Source organism: Saccopteryx bilineata, chromosome 12 (assembly GCF_036850765.1).
Source record: "Saccopteryx bilineata isolate mSacBil1 chromosome 12, mSacBil1_pri_phased_curated, whole genome shotgun sequence".
Classification (NCBI taxonomy): domain Eukaryota; kingdom Metazoa; phylum Chordata; class Mammalia; order Chiroptera; family Emballonuridae; genus Saccopteryx; species Saccopteryx bilineata.
Window position 1 is genome coordinate 37414079 of NC_089501.1, and position 20725 is coordinate 37434803.

The following is a 20725-nucleotide window of genomic DNA, read 5'->3' on the forward strand; positions in this document are numbered from 1 at the left end:
CTGAATAAATTACCTGTGTTTCTGATTTCCAGTTCTCAAAGAGAGAATCTGACTGAGTAATCCGATTCATGGTATAAATGTGACAGCAGGAGATTGTGGGAAGAGCATATCTCTTTGGGAGAAGATGTATGCATGGGGACTGAATAGCTTCTATAGTATGTTGTTATTTAAAGGAGCAATTCCCAGATTATAATGTGCTCATGAATCATCAAAGAATCTTTACTGAAATAAATTTTGGATAGTAGGTCTTGGTGCCTTTGCATGTTCACCAAGCTCCCAACAGGTGACGCTGCAGCTGCTACTGATGGTCTAAGGACCAAACTTGGAAGAGTTAAGATTTAAGGACAAGCAGAGTTCTGGCAATTCTCAGAGTGGGCAGAGTAAGGGCAGGAGGAGAAAAAGAAGGTAGGAACTATGAGGGCAAACTAAAACATCAGGGAGTGTTCAGAGGCATTGAATGTTGTAGAGAGTAAATGAGATAAAACTGGAAGCCCCTTTAGTATAAATAATGTCCACAATTTCATGACTTCTTTTCAGTAGTGCTCAGAAGCTTGTGCATTAGACAACAAGGAGATCCATGTCTGGATTAATACAGAGTTGGTGGGTGTTACAGCACAGGAAAATGGAAGAGGATAAAAGACTTGAATATTTTAACCACAAGGCAGATTAAATGATAGACCAAGCAGTTCAGGTTGTTTTAAATTATGCATTGCCTTGGATTTTTTTTTCTTTTTTAATACTAGAGAAAGACTCAACTACTTACTGCTTAAGAGAGAACAGTTTCCCATGAAAATGTGTGTGGGCGTGTGCCTATGCGCGCACATGTGCTTGTGTATTTAAGCCTCTTGCAAGGGATATATATCAATATAATATGCTGACTCTAGACAGATTTACAATGTTTCACTTGTTTGGATCTTCCAAAATTATTACCTTTGCCATTACATATGGAATGTTCTCATGCCAAGCTGATTATGGAAAGACAGGACTCAAAGTCTAAACATTAACAATCTTACAGAAGATAGAAATGAATTTGAGGGTGTGGTGCATGTAAATTTCTTTGGAGATTCCCGAAATTGTCAAGTTAAAGGTGCCTCATCAAGGAATCTTTAATTGAACTTCTTGTTAGTTTTCTAGCTATGCCAAATTTTATTGAAGTGACTGAAGTCAAGTGGTAACTTCATATTCATGTTGCTTCCAAAGAACATTTTGAGGTGGAAACATACAGAGGGAAATCAAACCACCTTCTGGTTCGCTCTGGGGAAACCAAAGTTTCGGGAATTAACTGATATACTTGCTACTTTCAAGGAGAGTGCTTAAAGAGGAGTTGTGAGGGGGAGGGTAGGGATACTTGCCAAGTCTATCACATTAACAGAATCACAGATTTGTTGTGAATTGCAAATTCACAGGCAGATTGCCTTCAGATTCTTTGCCATCCTGAAATAATTTGCAGAGAGGCCTGAAATCACTTAAATATAAATAGTCACTTTGATGAAGTTGTTCAGTCCTGTATATTATCAGTCATTTAATACCTTCCAGCATCTAAAGTATTATTTATATTTTACATTTCAGTGAAGATACATCTGGCAGAATTTCATTTGATCTAGAAAATTGACGTGTGGCTGTCCTGGTTTTGTCGTGACTTAGGCATTAGAATTGGTCCTAGAACTCTCAACTGCTGGTCTTTAATTTTAATTTTTAGAAACAGTTAAACCTGCTAAATATTGTAAACCTGTTAAAGCAACTAACGGGCTTTTCATTCAACAGAATTTAATATAGTCATGCAGGTAGTTCCAAAAGGACTTTAAATAGATGCAAGCTGTGCAGGCAACAAGCTAAATTTTCTCCAAATGATTTTCACTGTCTAGTTTTTCTAACAAGTTCATTAGTGCTCTTTCACAGACATTCAAATAAAGAGCGAGATTTAATTCGAATGCATTCATTTCGTTCACTTTTTAACACAGTATAGGAAAAACAGTTCTTTCATCTACAAATCTGTGTTGGAAGCAGCTAAAATTGATCTCTTTGTTTATCTCTTGGGGTCTGAAACTCGTGATTTTGAAAGATGTTAGAGAACATCGTATTAGATTTACAGAGAAATAGTTGCAGTGAGAGTGGAGTAAAAATTCAGATGTCTGAGAACAAAACAAAACAGTAAGATAATGCTTGTTGAATCTATATCTAAATATTGTTTATAAATTAAGATAAGCTTTGGCACGACTGGAAGATTTCCCATTGTAGGTTTAAAAAATAAAGTTTTGTAAAAGTATGTATGAGTAAATTATTGCCAAACATTCACAAGGCAAGAACTGAGTGTGGAATTCATTTTGTTGTTTTTTTAGATTACCTGAAAACTTTGCTTTTGTAAATTATAGGTGTGAATATGTTACGGTATCTGTCTTCGAGAATATCTTGAACAAGATGTTTTGAGTTGGGTAGCTTTTAGAAGTTATATTAACTATGGTTTCCCGAGGCTTCATTCAGTAGCTACTTCCCTAGCTATCTTTCTATGTATCCCCTGCCTTTAAAGAGAACATATTAATTTCTTTTTTATTTTATTTTTTTTTTAAATAAATTTTTATTAATGGTAATGGGATGACATTAATAAATCAGGGTACATATATTCAAAGAAAACATGTCTAGGTTATTTTGTCATTAAATTATGTTGCGTACCCCTCGCCCAAAGTCAGATTGTCCTCCGCCACCCTCTATCTAGTTCTCTGTGCCCCTCCCCCTCCCCCTAACTCTCTCCCTCCCTCCCTCCCATGTCCTCCCTCCCCCCACCCCTGGTAACCACCACACTCTTGTCCATGTCTCTTAGTCTCATTTTTATGTTCCACCAATGTATGGAATCATGTAGTTCTTGTTTTTTTCTGATTTACTTATTTCACTCCTTATAATGTTATCAAGATCCCACCATTTTGCTGTAAATGATCTGATGTCATCATTTCTTATGGCTGAGTAGTATTCCATAGTGTATATGTGCCACATCTTCTTTATCCAGTCTTCTATTGAAGGGCTTTTTGGTTGTTTCCATGTCTTGGCCACTGTGAACAGTGCTGCAACGAACATGGGGCTACATGTGTCTTCACGTATCAATGTTTCTGAGGTTTTGGGGTATATACCCAGTAGAGGGATTGCTGGGTCATAAGGTAGTTCTATTTGCAGTTTTTTGAGGAACCACCATACTTTCCTTCATAATGGTTGTACTACTTTACAGTCCCACCAACAGTGAATGAGGGTTCCTTTCTCTCCACAGCCTCTCCAACATTTGCTATTACCTGTCTTGTTGATAATAGCTAATCTAACAGGGGTGAGGTGGTATCTCATTGTAGTTTTGATTTGCATTTCTCTAATAACTAATGAAGCTGAGCATCTTTTCATATATCTGTTGGCCATTTGTATCTCTTCCTGGGAGAAGTGTCTGTTCATGTCCTCTTCCCATTTTTTTATGGGATTGTTTGTTTGTTTGTTGTTGAGTTTTATGAGTTCTTTGTAAATTTTGGATATTAGGCCCTTATCTGAGCTGTTGTTTGAAAATATCATTTCCCATTTAGGAGAACATATTAATTTCTTAATAAACTGACTCATAGTGTAGGAATCAATTAGCAGTAACATTAGATTTCTACAAATTAGAAAATCCAAAGAACTATATTTTAGACTTTTTAACATTCTTTACCAAAATATTTCAAAATTAGTCTCTTAACACTAATTTTAGGATGATTACACTATGTTTAAGAAATTACCCATTAAAAACATGGTCTCTTAAAACAATATGTGGGCTTCTCACATTGCTATGTCTTTTGATAGAAAGACACTACACTTCAAAAGTGCTGGTTTAACTCTTGCTCTTGCTATCAATTAGATGTACAATTTTGGGCAAATTATGTAATCTTTATTAGCCTTGTTTGTTTCATCTGAAGATGAAAGGGGAACTAATTCTCAGGGTTATTATGATGTCAAATGAGAGAATATATGCAGAAGCTCTTTAATGTGAATTGATCTATAAATATAATGAACATGATACTATGCCTAGTTTCATTGACATTTAAACCAATTAAGATAATCACTATTTAGTAGCACTGTCTCTAATGCTGTCTGTCTACTGCAGATGAGAATCATAGAGAAGAATGCTTTAAATGTTTTTTAATGAATATTTTGGGAGTCTTCTCTTTTCTTTTTTTTTTTTTTTTGTGTGTGTGTGTGACAGAGAGAGAGAGACAGAGAGAGGGACAGATAGGGACAGACAGGCAGGCAGGGAGAGAGATGAGAAGCATTAGTTCTTCATTGTGGCACCTTAGTTGTTCATTGACTGCTTTCTCATATGTGCCTTGACCGGGGGACTACAGCAGACCGAGTGACCCTGTGCTCAAGCCTTGATCACACCAGATGAGCCCGCGCTCAAGCGGGCATCCTCATATTTCGAACCTGGGTCCTCTGCGTCCCAGTCTGATGCTCTATCTACTGCGCCACCTCCTGGTCAGGCTCTTTCTCTTTTCTATCCCAATGAGTGCCTAAGGGGAAAAGAGGTGCTACTAAGGTGGGGTGCTAGTTTTCTTCTCTTAAATGATTGATGCACAGATTTTGTGTTATATTAACAAGTAATAGTAGCCAACACTAAAATAGTGCTAACTGTGCACCTATAAAGCTCCCAGACTTCATGATATCAACCGATCTAATCTACCCAATATCCTTAGGAGGCAGGTGCTGTTATTACTGCCATTGTGAAGTTGGTGAACGTGAGGCACAGAAAGATGAACTTGTTCAAAATTACATAGTGTTATCAATCAAACTGATTTTCCTGTACCTTTAATTCAACTCTTAGGAAAGGATTGGCAGAATAATATACTATGAGAAAGGGCATCGTGAACAATTTCTTGGTTCTTGGATATAGGAAATGACACCTCTTTTTGGAAAAATGATGCTGTCTGCACAGAGAGTATATCTTATTTTACTTTCTGTTTTTCTTTTTAAATTGTTGGTGTGTATTACTGGATAGATTGGTATTAATTTACTAGGATTACTTCTTTATCCTGAGCCCAAGGTATGGTAATAGGAATCTAACCTTAGAGAGATCCAGTCATCTCAGTCCCATGCTATGACTGAACTAATTGAAAGACTTTAACAGCATAACATATATGTCCTTAAATATATCACTGTATTTGTTCTAACTGCCATTTTCAAGAAAAGTTACTGTATTTTCATGCTACTCAATTCCATGAAAAAGAGAGGAACACAAGAAATGTAGTGATTTATAATAACATGTTGAACGTACTTTATTGTTGGAAAACTTGTCAGTTTTATGGCAACTTCTTTATCCAGAATGTTAGATAAATGAGATTACTGCCTACATTTTATACAAATATTTAAAAACGGTGAATATTAATTGCAAAAGCATTACTAGACGGGAAGACAGTTGATCTTGGTTGCAGGTTATAATCCAGAGCCTGGATAATATTAATTGAGAAATAATCAATTGCTTTACTTTTTTCATCTACCTCTTATTACCATTTGTCATTATATTATTTATTTATCTGTGAGTCCAAAACTGACATGTAATAATCATTCAGAGATTTCATCTTCCCTGTTCATTGGTGTCTACTCTTTACAATACTGCCCGGCATATAGCATGCACTCAATAAATACTTCCCAAATGAATGCATAAAGAGATAATCACACAAGTATGTAACTACATACTATGAACAAATGTGATAAAAGATAGTATTTTCAAAACTATAAATATTCCACACATGCAAGGTGATACTATTTATTTGAGTTTTAGAGAAAATACAATCTACCAGAAGATAACCTGTTTTTATTGTGTGGTTTTTTTTATTGGTTCCTTTCTCTCTTTTTAAAAAATTTTAAATTACAATTGACATTCAATATAATATTAATTTCATGTGTATAGCACAGTGGGTAGACATTTAAATCATTTACGAAGTAATACTCCCAATAATTGTAGTGCTTACCTGGCACCATGAATAGTTATTACAATATTATTGAGCATATTCCCTATGCTAGACTTTACATCCCTTGATTATTTTGTAACTACCAATTTGTATTTCTTCGTCCCTGCACCTTTTTCACTGAGCACCTTTCCTCATCAGGCAACCCTGTTTGTTCTCTGTATCAGTGAGTCTGTTTCTTTTTTGTTTATTTTGTTCATTAAATTTCACATATAAGTGAAATCATATGGTATTTTGTATTTCTCTGTTTGATTTATTTCACTTAGCATTATACCCTCTAGGTCCATCCATGTTTTCACAGATGGTAAGATTTCATTCTTTTTTATGGCTGTGTAATACTCCATTGTATAGATGCACATCTTCTTTATCTAATTGTCTATTGATGAAGAAAGGGGAAACCTGGCTAGCTGTTGGTGAGAATGCAAATTGGTGCAGTCACTATGGAAAACAGTACAGAGTTTCCTTCAAAGAAAATTAGAAATAGAACTACCTTATATCCCAGCAATTCCACTTCTGGTTGCTTTCCCTTTAAACATTTGCTTCCTAAGTGTTTCTCTTCTTTTATGTCTATGGTTTGTAAATCTTTATGGTTCAGTGACCCCTCAGACCCAGTTCAATTACTCTGTAAAATAGAGATTCTTAACTAAGATCACTGAAGCTTTGTGAAATATATACATAGTTTCCTCTTGAGGCCTCATGTGCTCCCTAGAAATCTGTGCCTAGTGTAGGACCCTGTGCATTTCACTGGAAGAATTTCTATAACTTCTATGAGATTCTCAGAGTATATGACCCTCTCCCCCAAATTTAAGAATAATTGCTCTAAAATTGCATATTTTTCTTTTAATTTTGTTGTTTTATTGGTACTTATTTTTCCTTGAGATGGTTAGATTTTACTTTTAATTTTCATAATTACATTTTGGTATTTAAAAATGTGTACTGTTTGTCTCCAGTATGGGGTATTCTTGGACTAGTGTGTGCCTCTGCGCCCAGCCATACTCACTGTCTCTCTTTTGTCTGGCCAACAGTGTGGGGATGTGCCAACTGCAGGGTTGTCCTGTCCAGCCCCTCTGGGACCTTCACTTCTCCGTGCTACCCGAACGACTACCCTAACAGCCAGGCTTGCATGTGGACCCTCCGGGCCCCCACCGGCTATATCATTCAGATAACGTTTAATGACTTTGACATTGAAGAAGCTCCCAATTGCATTTATGACTCATTATCCCTTGATAATGGAGAGAGCCAGACTAAATTTTGTGGAGCAACTGCCAAAGGCCTATCGTTTAATTCAAGTGCGAATGAGATGCATGTGTCCTTTTCAAGTGACTTTAGCATCCAGAAGAAAGGTTTCAATGCCAGCTACATCAGAGGTATGTAAACCAAAAAACAGTGCCAACCTTCTGCTTTCATTTAACATGTTCTACAGTAAACACAGGACCAGGAGACAGACTTATGTTCTTTAATGCGAATGTGAATGATTAGGATTAGAATTTAAGGGCAAGAATTCGTTAATACTCTCTGAATATTCTCATTAGCAATGTATAGCTACCAGATCCAACGTCTGGTTACAGTAGAGCTGAATTCTTTTATATTGTTTGTATGCAGAACATTTAAAGGCTGTTTGGAAGACACGAGATATTCCACAGCTAATAATTAAAATCTCTTAATTTTAACATCCCTCCATGAAATGTTTAAAACATTCCTATTTAGAAATCATTTTGTTTTAGGCTTTTAAGATGTTGCCCTCTTAAGGAACTATGCTAGGGGACAAACATAGAAAATTAACATATAATACAATTTTAAAAGAGCTATTTATAACTTAAAACTAGTAAACAACACAACCTGAGGAAAGCTTCGTGAAAAATGGTGGCTGAATGAAAGGAAAAAATATTTTTATCAAATATCTTTCCCAGATTCTGGCATATCTCAGCATTTAAATAATTTTATTTTTTCTAAAATCTGTCTCCAGTAAATTGCTTAAGGACAATGCCAGCTTCAAAATTATGAGATGTAGTTACACAGTTACATCTTAAGTAGATGCCTTGTGTGAGGAAAAGAAACAAAATAGAAAGTCACCCCCATGAATCTGACTCTCATGATTATAAATTGTGTTTTTGGTGGCAGGGTTATTTACTGTTTATAATTGACAATGGAGATATGTGTGGTTAATGGTTGAAACCCATGTTTTAATTTTTTAAATAATGTTTTAAAAAGGGTAAAATATTATAGGAAATTTGGAATAATAAAGGAGGCAAATTGTAATTACCTATTTGTATACCTCCAGCCATAACCACTATTAAAATGTTAATGGACATGTTTCCTTCCAGCCTTTTTATTTAAACAACATATGCAGAACACTGGGTTCATATTGCCTAAGATCCCTTTGGGTAAACAAACCTGTAACCTGCTTTCTGTTTAAAAAGTAATCTAAAGTCCATAGTGCTATTAAATTTCATAATGAATTTTTTAACTAGACTATTTATATTACAGTAATATTTCTACCATAGACCTTTTCATGGTGTATAATAATATATTCAAACTAGCATTCCATTGTCACCAGTATTAAACTGTATTTTTGAGGAGAGCTGCTTCACTCTTAAATCAGTTCATGTTTCACAATGTCTAGTATATTAGCATAGGGCTACATTGTATTATTATTTAGATGTATTATTTAATATTTTTAGACAGGTCACAGAAGGACTAGGGCAGCGGTTCTCAACCTGTGGGATGCGACCCCGGCGGAGGTCAAATGACCAAAACACAGGGATCGCGTAAAGCCATCGGAAATACATACACAGGTTGAGAACCGCTGGACTGGGGTGATGTATTTTTATTTTTAATTTATTAAGCATATAATAAAAGTAATCTATTATTATTCTGTTAGTAACCAGTACTAGCAATGGATTGACTATGGCACAAGCACTACACTAGTGCTTTGCAGGTATGAACTTACTTCATTTTGTAGATGAGAAGACTAGAGCAGAGCAAAGTGAATAACGTGTCCAAGGTCACAAAGCACTACGGAAGTGCTGGGATAGGGAGCTCCATTGTCTGTCCCTTGAACCACTTCTCCTTATATCCCTCACTAACTATTTCAAATGTAAAGGAAATATAGCTTAAAATTCCATTTTTGCTTGTTTTACTAGACTCCCTGTCCTCAATGGAATTGTCTTGGCCTTTGTTCCTGAAATGCTGTCGTAATGGGATGTCTGAAGGGGAGAAAGGCAACTGTTAATGAAAAATAGAACTGTTAGTTCTTATGTTTAGAAATTATTTGAAAGCAACATTTTCAAAAATCTTGGATATAAATGGAACTTTTCTGAAACTGATAGTTTTTAAATTATGGGGTTTTTTTTTTCCTTTCTGTTCAGGGATTAAGAAAAATACTTGTTATTAACGTAAGGTTTAAGTACAAGGTCCAATCATAATCAGAGTTTAAATCGGTGGGATTTCCATTGCTATTACTGTTACTGGTATAAGGTAATGAGTTGGTGATAGAGGATAGATGGACAGAGAAAGAGGGGAGAATGGGGCAAAAGTCAGTTAGTAGAGTGATGGAGGGGTGGGTATAGCAGACATTTTTCATCTCATTAATCCATATCTGAAGTTGACATGCTTTATCTGTTGCTATGTTTTGTCCTAGTTGCTGTGTCCTTAAGGAATCAAAAGGTCATTTTACCCCCGACACTGGATGTGTACCAGGTATCTGTTGCAAAAAGTGTCTCTATTCCGGAGCTCAGTGCTTTCACACTCTGTTTTGAAGCAACCAAAACTGGCAAGGAAGACAGTGAGTGGATGGCTTTCTCCTACTCCAATGCATCCTTCACACAATTACTCAGTTTTGGAAAGGACAAGAGTGGCTACCTTTTTATAGCTATAGCTGGCTCAAAATGCTTACTGAACAGCGTGCTACCTGAAAAGGATAAAGAAGACATTTTCACAGAAAGCTTTGAGCAGCTCTGCATCCTTTGGAATAATTCCTTGGGCTCCGTTGGTGTAAATTTCAAAAGAAACTATGAAGCAGTTCCATGCGATTCTACCATTAATAAAGTTATTTCTGGGAATGGGAAATTGTTGTTGGGCTCCAATCAAAATGAAATTGCCTCTCTAAAAGGGGACATTTATAACTTTCGACTTTGGAATTTTACCATGAATTCCAAAATCCTCTCCAACCTCAGCTGTAATGTGAAAGGGAATGTGGTCGACTGGCAAAATGACTTTTGGAATATCCCAACCCAAGCTCTGAAAGCTGAAAGCAACCTAAGCTGTGGTAAGTCTGTGGTATATTAATCCTTTCTTTAAAGCGTTTCTCTATGACTATGTGTGTCAACAAAAAAATGTACATATCATACATACATGTATAATTACATATATATGTACACACATATAATACATACATGCATGTATAATAAGTACATATACATACACATATGTAGCATTAATGAGCTCTTTTAATTTTTAAAATGTTATCTGCTTAGATATTCAAATTATGCATTTGATTATAAGCCATGTGTTTTCAATCAAAGCATTTGGTTCTACCATTTTTTAAGCTTTCTTCATTTCATAAAATATCACACAGTTTATCACTAATAAACAATAGTTATAATTATCATGTCTCAAATAGAAACGTTAACACAAGATCTAAACACAAGAAATTAATCACATAGATGATACAGTATAAAGCTGATTTTTATCATCCTGGAATGAAATTTCTATATTGTTATTTAAACAACCACCTGAAAGTATGATATTTACACAGTCAGTATTAAATATCACAACTGTCTGTTTAAGAAAAATCTTTGATAATTAAAAAGTATTGTTGTTTTCTTTGAACTCTTTTTCTATTTATTTGAAAATGAGATTTGTACTTGTTTCAGACACTCTTCTCTTTTTGATTGCTTTTTGAAAGACTTTAAATATGATATTGGAAGTAGCTAAATGCAAAATGCTCAGAAAAATAAATCTATATAACAAAATTGTATTAAAATATACTTCTATCAAATATTCTCTAAGTATATAAATTAATTTTGGAAGTTCTTACTCTATTATAGCACTAATCAAATGCAAAATGTGAAGGTTTCATTATCGTTTTTGAATGTTATATGACTAAATCTAAGGTGTTGATAATATATACTTTCAAGTCAGAGAATTCTCATTAAATGAAAGAAGAAGGTGCCTAATATTAAAAAGTAATTTGTATGTGACTTTGGAGGGGATTCTGTAAGAAATCTGTTCCCAATACTTCCAACAAATTAAGACCCATTGTCAAGTCCTGAGGCCACCTCCCCAAGTTTCCGTGACCCGTGTTTGCCCTTCTGGGGAACTCCTGTCACCTACCCCTCTGTGTGGGTAACCCATCTCTCCATGTGGTCATGGCACTCCTGCAGATGTTGGGCGGCTATTAAGTGATGTCATTGGAGAGTTATTTCCTTGTGGGTTGTTGGAAAGAGGATAAACCACGACCCTGTTTCAGGAGACTGAGGAACTTTGCAAGAGTTAATGGGGTTCCCCAGCTTCCCTCAGTGTGATTAGCTACAGAGCACCTTCAGGGATTCCTGAGGAGTTTTTTACTCAGTGAGGAAATTGGGACGATCCTGTGTGTGTTTGGTGTGGGTGCTGAACAGGAGGAGAGGGCAGTGATACACTTCTTACATCCTTAGTTGAGGTGTCTGTTTTCACCATATCCCCAGTCTTAAATAAAAGTCGTAATACAGACCATTCAACATTGTCTTTTTGTGCAGCTATATTTGAAGGATCTGACAACGAAAGAAAGAAAGAAAGGAAAAAAAGAAAGAAAGGGAGAGAGGGAGGGAGGGAAAGAAAAGAAAGAATAAAAGAGAATTTGGCTCGGTATATTGATAATTACATATACTTGATTTATACTTAAATTGAATACATATGTTATGTTCTAGGTACTTTTCAGCACTTCACACGTTAACTCATTTTCTATAACATAGAGCTCATGATGTGGGTTTTATTATTAACCTCGTTTTGAAGAAGAGAAATCTGCGACCCCAGAAGATTAGGAAGTAAACCAGTATCGGTTCATTTATAAGTGGCCAAGCCAGGAATTTAATCCAGAAAGTTTGGTTTTAGAACGATGCATACATTCTTAATTAGTATACGTTGCACTGTCCTTCAGAATAAGCAGGACTAGAAAATGGGACATAGTACTAGCATAGGTGAACTACTTCTTACCCAGGTGAGTACGATGAAGGTCCAGGGACCAGCCCTTCTGGCCAGAGCATCTTCCTGTATGAAAACACTGGCTTTCCAGGGATTAGTTAATGGTATTTATGAGCTTTCATTCCTGAAATTCTTCTTGGACACCTTAATATAATAAAATGTGATGGATATAGTGTACAAGAATTCCTAATTCCTCTAAGAAATCCCATAGACCAGGGATTGACAAACTAAGAGGGCCTGTGGCAGTCCATCTGTTTTCTTAAAGTTTTATTGCAACACAGCTATCAGCTATGCCCATGGAGGTTTTTAACTGTCTTTAACAGTGTCCCTAAAACTCCTTTACCAAGCCTTAAGACTACCAGAACACATCAGATACATGCTCATGTAGCATAGTTATCTATAAATTTTCAAAATGATTTCATTCAAAGGTGTGGTGCAAGTTTACCTAATCAGTGGTTTGAATTCCTTTAATTTTTATAGTGGTCATCTTGACATTCCAAGATGACACTAACCACTCACATTTCGTAGATTCAGATATCCTGGACTGAGTTTCAGGAATCATAACAGGAGAGGGAGAGGGAGTTTCCTGCCGTTTAATCATCAGCTTTGGGAGTTGAAGAACCAAGTCACTTATTAACTGACAGGAAATACCTGTAGCACAGATTATATCTAAGTTTATTAGCTAAGCAAAACTTCCATAAATGAAAAAAAAAAAAGTGCTTCCTTAACATTTTGACTCCATTTCACTAGAATGCAGTGGCTTGCTGTTTATGGTACTAGTATATTCCAAAACTGAATGACCAGTACAGTAACCAGTGGGAAAATAGAGTTTCATGCCTAACATTTAATTGGCCTGATAATGTTTGTTAAATATGAACATTTATTTCAGAATCAACTTGTGATAGAAAATAAATATTTCGTAAGGTGTATTTCTAAGTAAATTTTCCTATAAAGATAAGATAATACAGTAGCATGGAAGAACTAACTACATTTAAGTGTCCTGTCATTTGTTTCAAATATGAAATATTCTAGCCTTAAAATGTTTTTCTTAAAAATATGGTTAAACTTGTCAGACTTTTTAGAAGTAAATGCTTTACATAGCAGCAATTCTTGTTATTTTGCAGCATCATTCTTTTTTCATAGAACAATTTTATTAAACATATTCAGTTTTATGACCTGTATAGATAACAACTTTCTTCGCCGACTCTTTAATTATAGGTGCAAGTATTTGCCTGTGTTGTGATTCAAGCTTAGGTACTGGCCAGCGTCCATCAATTTTCACAAAGAACAGACAGTGCCTTCTCTACCAGTTTTATTTATTTTACTGCTGACTGCTCTTTCCTGAGGTGTTGTACAGTACAACTCAATGAATAGTCTGAGTTCAAACAGATTACGTTTATTTAACTAGCATTAATAAGCACTTCCATTTATTAGTCACTGTGGTTATAAAGATAAGACGCATTTCTTCAGTACCCAACTTTGTTGTTATTCTTTTCTAGAAATGTTTGAATTTGTACCAACTTTTGTTTCCATTTTGAAAATTTTGCACTTAATTACCAAGGCGTCATCAACTCTTGTATTCCTACCCCTCAATTATTACAGTTCTGTTCACCATGGTCTTAAAACTCTCACTGTTGGCTCTTTCCTTTCATCCCTAACAAGATTTGATGAGAATTTTAGATTACTTAAAAAATATATAAATAATGAAGATAAAATCACCTTATTTTTACAAAGGACTTTATTAGTTGGAGATGCTTAAACTCTCTATGAGTATAAATGGCTTTCAGAAATAATTTTACTTGCAATCTATTTATTTATGGAAAAATTATAAAATTCAACTTAATAGTGCTGCAAAGTAGGAAATGAATTCTTTTTTCCCATTTCAACTCATGCTATGGGTTCATTGCTATCTACTAGTATTTTTATTATTATTAAATAAAGTATGAGATGAATGGCTACACATAATTTATTTTTACCACAATTCATGTAAATAGTGACTCCTTTCAGTAGCATAATTTTGAAAAAACAACAGATAGAGAAGAAAGATTTATAGTTTCTCATCAACTGCCCATTTTCAGTGATTTCATTTTTTAAAGAAAGTTGGCTCTCAGTTTTGAAGTTAATGTTAAGTAAACACCTTCAAACACCTTAGCTGTATCTATAAATATCAGGGAACATGCATAGTTACATTATGAAAATAATTCCTTGATGATATATTATCACTACCCAAGAGAGCAAATTGTCTCACCTTGCTTAACAATTTTCTGGTTTGTGGATATGTTGGCCTATAAAATTGATAGCTATAGTGACTTTTTATTCAGATATGCTGAACATGGAACTGGTTAGAAAGAAAAAAAAATTTGCATGCACTTTTTATATTTCATGTATTTATATAATTTGGTATTTTGTAATGTAAGATTTTATTACCAGTATAATTTTCTTCTAATAGAACTCATCACTTGTATTTATACTGTTTTCCTTCCCAAATCATCAGATTTATTATCTATTGCTATATCGAATCATTATAAAATAGTATTTATTGATTATTGATAAAGCAGTGTCAGTTTGTTAAACTTCAAGTGCCTAACAGGACAACTTAAGTACTGAGAAGTAGATATTATAATTTCCCATGAAGAGGTTGTCATGTATTAAAATGTATACTTGTTACTGTACAATGACATTGATAAAGTGTTGAAGAAAATAATCCAATATCGTACTATAAATCATCACTCTTCTGGCTTCCTTTCCTTTTCCCACCTCTGAAGTCTTTAATAAACTGCAATGGAAATGTAGTTAGCCTTGAACTTCTTTCTCACAACAAAGTCCCCTTATCTTCCTTTGTCCCCCAGAGATACTGTATCAGTGCCAGAAGTGGCCTGGGGAGCCCTTGGCTGCCAACATTGTGTGTAATTTGAGAAGTGCAGGAACTCCATCAGGGGTCTCCGCTCTTGCCTGTAGTGGGGCTATTTCCTCAGTCATTTTAAGTTTTGAAGGCTTTATTTTTTAGATGTTTCTTACTAACATATAAGTACCTAAAGGAGAAATGAGGCCTTGCAAGAAGGGGCCTAAGTTAAGTATGATGGGAAAGATAATGGACAGAAAACTTTCAGAATGAAATTCTCCCTCAGAGCTGTCTGAGGCTCGGCTTCCTCAATTGATCTTTTTCCATGGTACCCTAGTGCAAGCTTCCAGTCTTTGAGACTCCCCCTCCCTATCTGCTTCCTTTCAGAGCCAAGCTTCCTCTTTTTGCATTCACCCCTCAGTCAAACATTGGCAGTCTAGAGGTCATCGTTCCCACGCTCCTGAAACTAATTTCTACAGAGCTGCCACCAACACCCCAGTGTAGTTCAAGACCCTTTCGGTCTTTATCATTCTTGACCTTTCTGGTGCACTTGACAGTGTCATGCCTTCCATGAAACGTTCTTCACTTTAACTCTGTAAAACCACCTTCTACAGCAGCAAAGTTTGCCTTCTCAGATCGATAACCCTGTAAAAAAATATCTGATCTTTTAAATACGTACAGGAATATCTATGGTCACCTTCTGTTCTCTTCTGAGACGTGCACTCTAGCTGCAGCGGTTCCACACACTCTAGCTTCTGTTGAGTGTTGCCTGGCTAGAACTCTTACAAAATCATGTACACCAGCAATGTGTCCAGATGTCTCCTAGGTGCATCAGTTTCCTTGACGACTTACTAGTTAGCCCACCTCACCTGAGTTTGCTGTTTTTGGTATGTCCTGTCTCCTTTTTACTCATGATAGCAGCTCTGAATCATTAGTATAAGTCATGCTTCTTGTATCTCCCCTCTTTTAATTGGTTATAGAGCCTCAAAGGTGTTTATAAACTTACAATTAATTTTCTCACTGAATTTTCCTTTTATTTTTTTTTCCATTTCCCTTAAGAAAGAGTTCAACCTGTGAGCAGTTATGTGTAGCGCATTCAGGAATTTACACAGTAAAGCTTAGCACCCACCTGCTACTTGATCAAGTCAGATTCTCTGCGCTCTTGTGCCTACATTCTACCAGGCCCTCATTTGTACCTGTATATCTGGTCGTTCCTACAAAATGTTTTACGAATATCTTGTAATGCCACATCGCTTGGGTTCCCAGATCTTTTCACTGCCATCTTGCTGTATGTTTCAGTAATTCTTTCTGCTCGAAATATCCATTTCTAGTCTCTTATCCTATAAGCGGTATAGTGACTTCTCACATTCTTCACAATTCTGCTTTCTAATGGATTGCACCCTCTTCCTTCTTACTAAGCTGTTGGTCACATCCTCCTTTGGAATATTAATCGCTTAACACCATTCAGAAAACTGTAAAGCCATTTCCCATTTATGCCTCTCTGAAGAGAAGTGATGTTATCAGAAGTATTATTCTAGACTCTGTGCCTCATACACTATAAACAGTTAATTTTTGTTCGATGAACATGTAAAGGTCTGGGATGAGAGCTTTGAACCAGTTAACATGACAGATTTGCCCAGAGGGTTGGGCCTTTCCAGGGTAGCACGATTCTTTCCTTGGGCCAGGTGCCTGACGCAATCGAGGATGATGAAACCATGACTCCTGAGATGCTATTAAAGTGGGGATGTTTTCTGTTTCTGCACACCGTTTACCTGGATGTCTTTTGTTAGCTCATCTTTCTGCACCTCGGCTACCTACATGTACTGTTCCCACAGGGAGGTTTGGAAAATCTTTAAACATTAGAATGGAATCACTATTATAGAAATATCCTTTCTAAAATTGAATATATGTATTTATGTGTGTATTTGTATTTATTTTTCTGTCTCCATTCATAGTGCAATATGCTGTGTAATAAGTTTAACCCATCTTCCCTCACCTCAGCCTGTTCATAAAAGTCTGTTAATTATCAAAGGGATTTAGTGCAACAGAGAAAACCCACTATTCCTACTAGAAAATCAGCTCAACATGTGTTTCCTAGTGAGGATGAGTCAGTAAAAGCTTGAAATAAAAAGACACAGAGACCAACTGGAAATCACAGAAATGTCTTTCTGTACTTGCAAATAGGATATGTTAGTGCCTAGGAACTGAAAATGTGCATTTTATGAGTATTAATAGCCAGGTTTACTTTTGAAACTTATCTTTGATGTTTATGTTATTTTATTTATATGGATTTCCACCAGAGCTATATAATTTATTATGTGGAAAGGCCCTGAACTTTTTACACAAACTTTTCCTTTCATGTGTGGATGGCCAATACATTGAGTTAAGGATTTTGAGGGATATTTCAATAACCTGATTATCCATTTGCAGAAATTCAGACGCAAAGACTTTAAGAGATTCTCATAATATTGGAATGTTACTGGTGAACTCTTCTAGGGCTGCTCCTGTTACACCAAACATATGATTCATGATTATTTCTCTGGATAATATTAAATCTGAAGTCAAACTTGTACAATCCTCTGTGTTGTTCAAGGTTCCTACCTGATCCCGCTCCCGGCAGCAGAACTAGCCAGCTGTGCAGACTTGGGCAGCCTCTGCCAAGGTAGGGAGCCAGCGTCATCCCTGGAGTCTCTCGGCTTTCTACTTGCTATTTTGAATAATGTCACTTTTATTGTTTTGGTTTTTATCTTAATTTTTTTCTCGATAACTCAGAAGCCAGCACAACAGAAGAATTTCTGGGTGTGTTTTCATAGCGTGGGTGCACAGTCCGTACAGTGTGGAGAAAGAATGCATTCACGTACTGGATGACCACATCTCCATAAAGCACTGAGTTTTTTAGATGTGAATGATTATATACTACTAACCAAGGGTTGGTTTCAACTTTTCCCTCGATGTCTTCTCAAGAATATTGCAAACGTCCAGTGTAAATACAGTCATACAGTATTTTGAAAAAGTATTCATGTCTGAAAATGAAGGGGGAAAATCAAGTTGAATAGTCACTTAAGCTTAAGATGAGGCCATCAGGCAATTTATGATGTGCAGTACAACAGATATTAAGATAAAAGGTTATACTAAACTAATATTAATGTAATTTATTAATTATAATGCATAATGACTGTATTATGGTCAGCCTTCTAATTATATATTATGGACTAAACAGCTGCATGCTAAATAATATGTAATTACAGTATCATGAATTTTAAAATGATGATATATTTTGCCTTAATTTTATTATTGCTCTTCCTAATTTCCCATGACCCATTTCCCTCCATTTATTCTATTAGATGCTTTTTTGTGAAGTAGCATGTTCTATCCATCACATTAAGAATCATGATCATGCCTTTTCTAAAAGCTGGATCTCTTATTAGGAGGAACATACCATGAAAATGACAGGGGCTAGAAGTGTGACTAAATGAATAGAAACTGAAGGTCTCTTCTGGGGTTCAGTGTAGGAATAGGGCTGTAATTCATTATTGTTTCCTTTCTGAGACATTATCCTTGAGATTATTATCAATGAATATCTTATGAAAATAAAATTATTAAGTAGTTTCCATGAACTCAGTGTAGTTTAAAAGTAATTATATGAAATAGGTAAAAAAAAAACCCCACAATTTTGCGTAGTTTAAGATCTATATACTTTCTTTTAAATCTTTTTCTCTTTTAATCTGAGACACCCGTAGCACTGATTCCTTGGGTCAGAGGACCTGATGCCTGGCTGTTTTTTTTCTTTTGTGTCCTACATGATCATAAAACCATTTTCCTGTTTATTGATGTATTTTACTTTAAGATAACTATAACTGACTGTTCATAATTTAAAAAAATACCTTGAAAGAATCCTTATTCCAAGTAGTATATATTACTATAGAATGGAATATTTTTCTAATTAATGCATGCTTTGAATCAAGGGATTAACTGTTTTGTAAAGACTCTTTAGAAGATAATTCTTTGTGTAATCACTTAAATGTTTTAAATTTAGGTAATATTAAAACATTGAGACACGTAACAAGTGGTTATTGTACATATGGATGTACATTTAATACAAATGGACTCCTAGGAAAAACTAAAGGAAAATTATAGATGTATCGTTATTTTACTACTTGTAAAGGGTGGAACAAAAGTAAGTTTACCGTTGCTTGTACGGAAAAAGACATGCAGGCTGTGATTATTACAACAGTTTTATTAACTGTGTGTTTCACCTACTCACAACAGTAAGCTTACTTTTGCTCCACCCTGTATCACTCCTTTAGAATTCCTTAGAAAAATGTTATCAAACCGTTATATAATGATTTACTACTTAAGAGTTTTAATATCAAAAGCATATCTATGACATAATGCTTTGAAAATGTCTCCCCTTAAGGCTTGTCCTTATGAAATCCATTTGTCCATCAATGTTTAGTCAAGTTATTGGTATCTGTAAATGATTGATTTAGTCTGTTTTTTTATTCTTTTATTTTACTTTATACTTATCTTCTCAAGGAAATATATGTGTTCCTCTGACATTTTGTGTATCCTCAGTGTATCAGGAAGACTGACTTAGATTAGATCATTTTTAAGCTGATAGGTGCTGTATAGACTGCCTTTTTATACAAACTTAGGAAGCTGAGTTCTGGGAAGGGTTAGTGGGCAGTACGGTCTTTAGCCTGTTGATGGCAGACCTACCTAGGTCTAGAATCTAAATGTTATTTCTCCATTTCCTTTGTGCCAGATCCAGACCTCGCAACATGGTACCAAAGACCGTGTGAACTGATTCTTAATGTGCCATAGAAAGCATTGCTTTATTTTATGCATTATAACCTTAGAGTCTGCTGTAGTTAGTGGCAAGGAGTGGTTCCCATTCCTTCTCCATATTGTGTCATGAATTAATTATAAATCGCTTGTCCAAATTAACTGTCATTGCGCCTTGCAAAATTACATCTTTCTCATCTCTATTAGCAGCTACTGTAAGCTCTCCTAGTCCTACACCACCTCCTGTCACCCCTAACATGCCTGTTACTAACAGAACCGATAAACAGAGCAATGGTAAGAAATTATTACCTTTTATATTTGTACTGTGTCTGATGTGATAAAAAAAATTGTATTCTAATGTTTCAACAAAGTTTCTGTTATTGGAATTAATTGGTACATTTGTAAGACTAGTAAAATAAGTTAATATCACTTGGTTCCCTTGTGTTCCTTGTTCGAAGACCAGTGGGATGAGTTCGTTTCCAGTACCACTCCTCTGTATTTTTAGCTAAAATTTCTTTCAAAGGAAGTTTTCTGGGAAAGGCATTTAATTAAAAGAAATAAGTTTATATTATGTTAGAGATCTCAGAAAAAATTATTCATAGTATTTTGTGAGATTATTCTCTTTAGGAAACTACTTTCTAAAGGATTTTATAATTTTGTTTATATTGGTTCCAAATTTTAATAATCTTGTTAACTATTAGCATAAAATTGCACATATATCTTCTTTATGCAGTGGTGCCTTTTTAAAGCTAGTTTTAGTAATTTAACTTCTTCCTAAAGCCAACATTATGTTTAAATATTTGTGACATTTAAATCACTTTGTATGATAATAATTTGCTCTCTGTTTTTATTTGTTGAAGAACAGTGGTAGAATGTGATTGTCTATCAACTAAATCATAAATTGATTTTGAGCAAAACAACTTCAAGTAATTACCAATACTTCTTGCCT

General features: G+C 35.2%; 1 protein-coding gene across 7 annotated transcripts in view; it reads left to right on the plus strand.

The window, feature by feature from the left end:
* The window catches only part of ADGRG6 (adhesion G protein-coupled receptor G6), a 140111-nt gene that overhangs the window by 58710 nt on the left and 60676 nt on the right, over window positions 1-20725 (plus strand). For 3 of the 7 annotated variants that reach the window (XM_066247785.1, XM_066247791.1, XM_066247787.1), the window contains exons 3-6: window positions 6992-7333; window positions 9607-10233; window positions 17585-17653; window positions 19984-20070. In XM_066247785.1, coding sequence (XP_066103882.1) covers window positions 6992-7333; window positions 9607-10233; window positions 17585-17653; window positions 19984-20070 — 1125 coding nt within the window. The remainder of the gene's footprint in view (window positions 1-6991; window positions 7334-9606; window positions 10234-17584; window positions 17654-19983; window positions 20071-20725) is intronic. The other 4 variants (XM_066247786.1, XM_066247792.1, XM_066247788.1 and 1 more) reach the window with 2 other exon arrangements.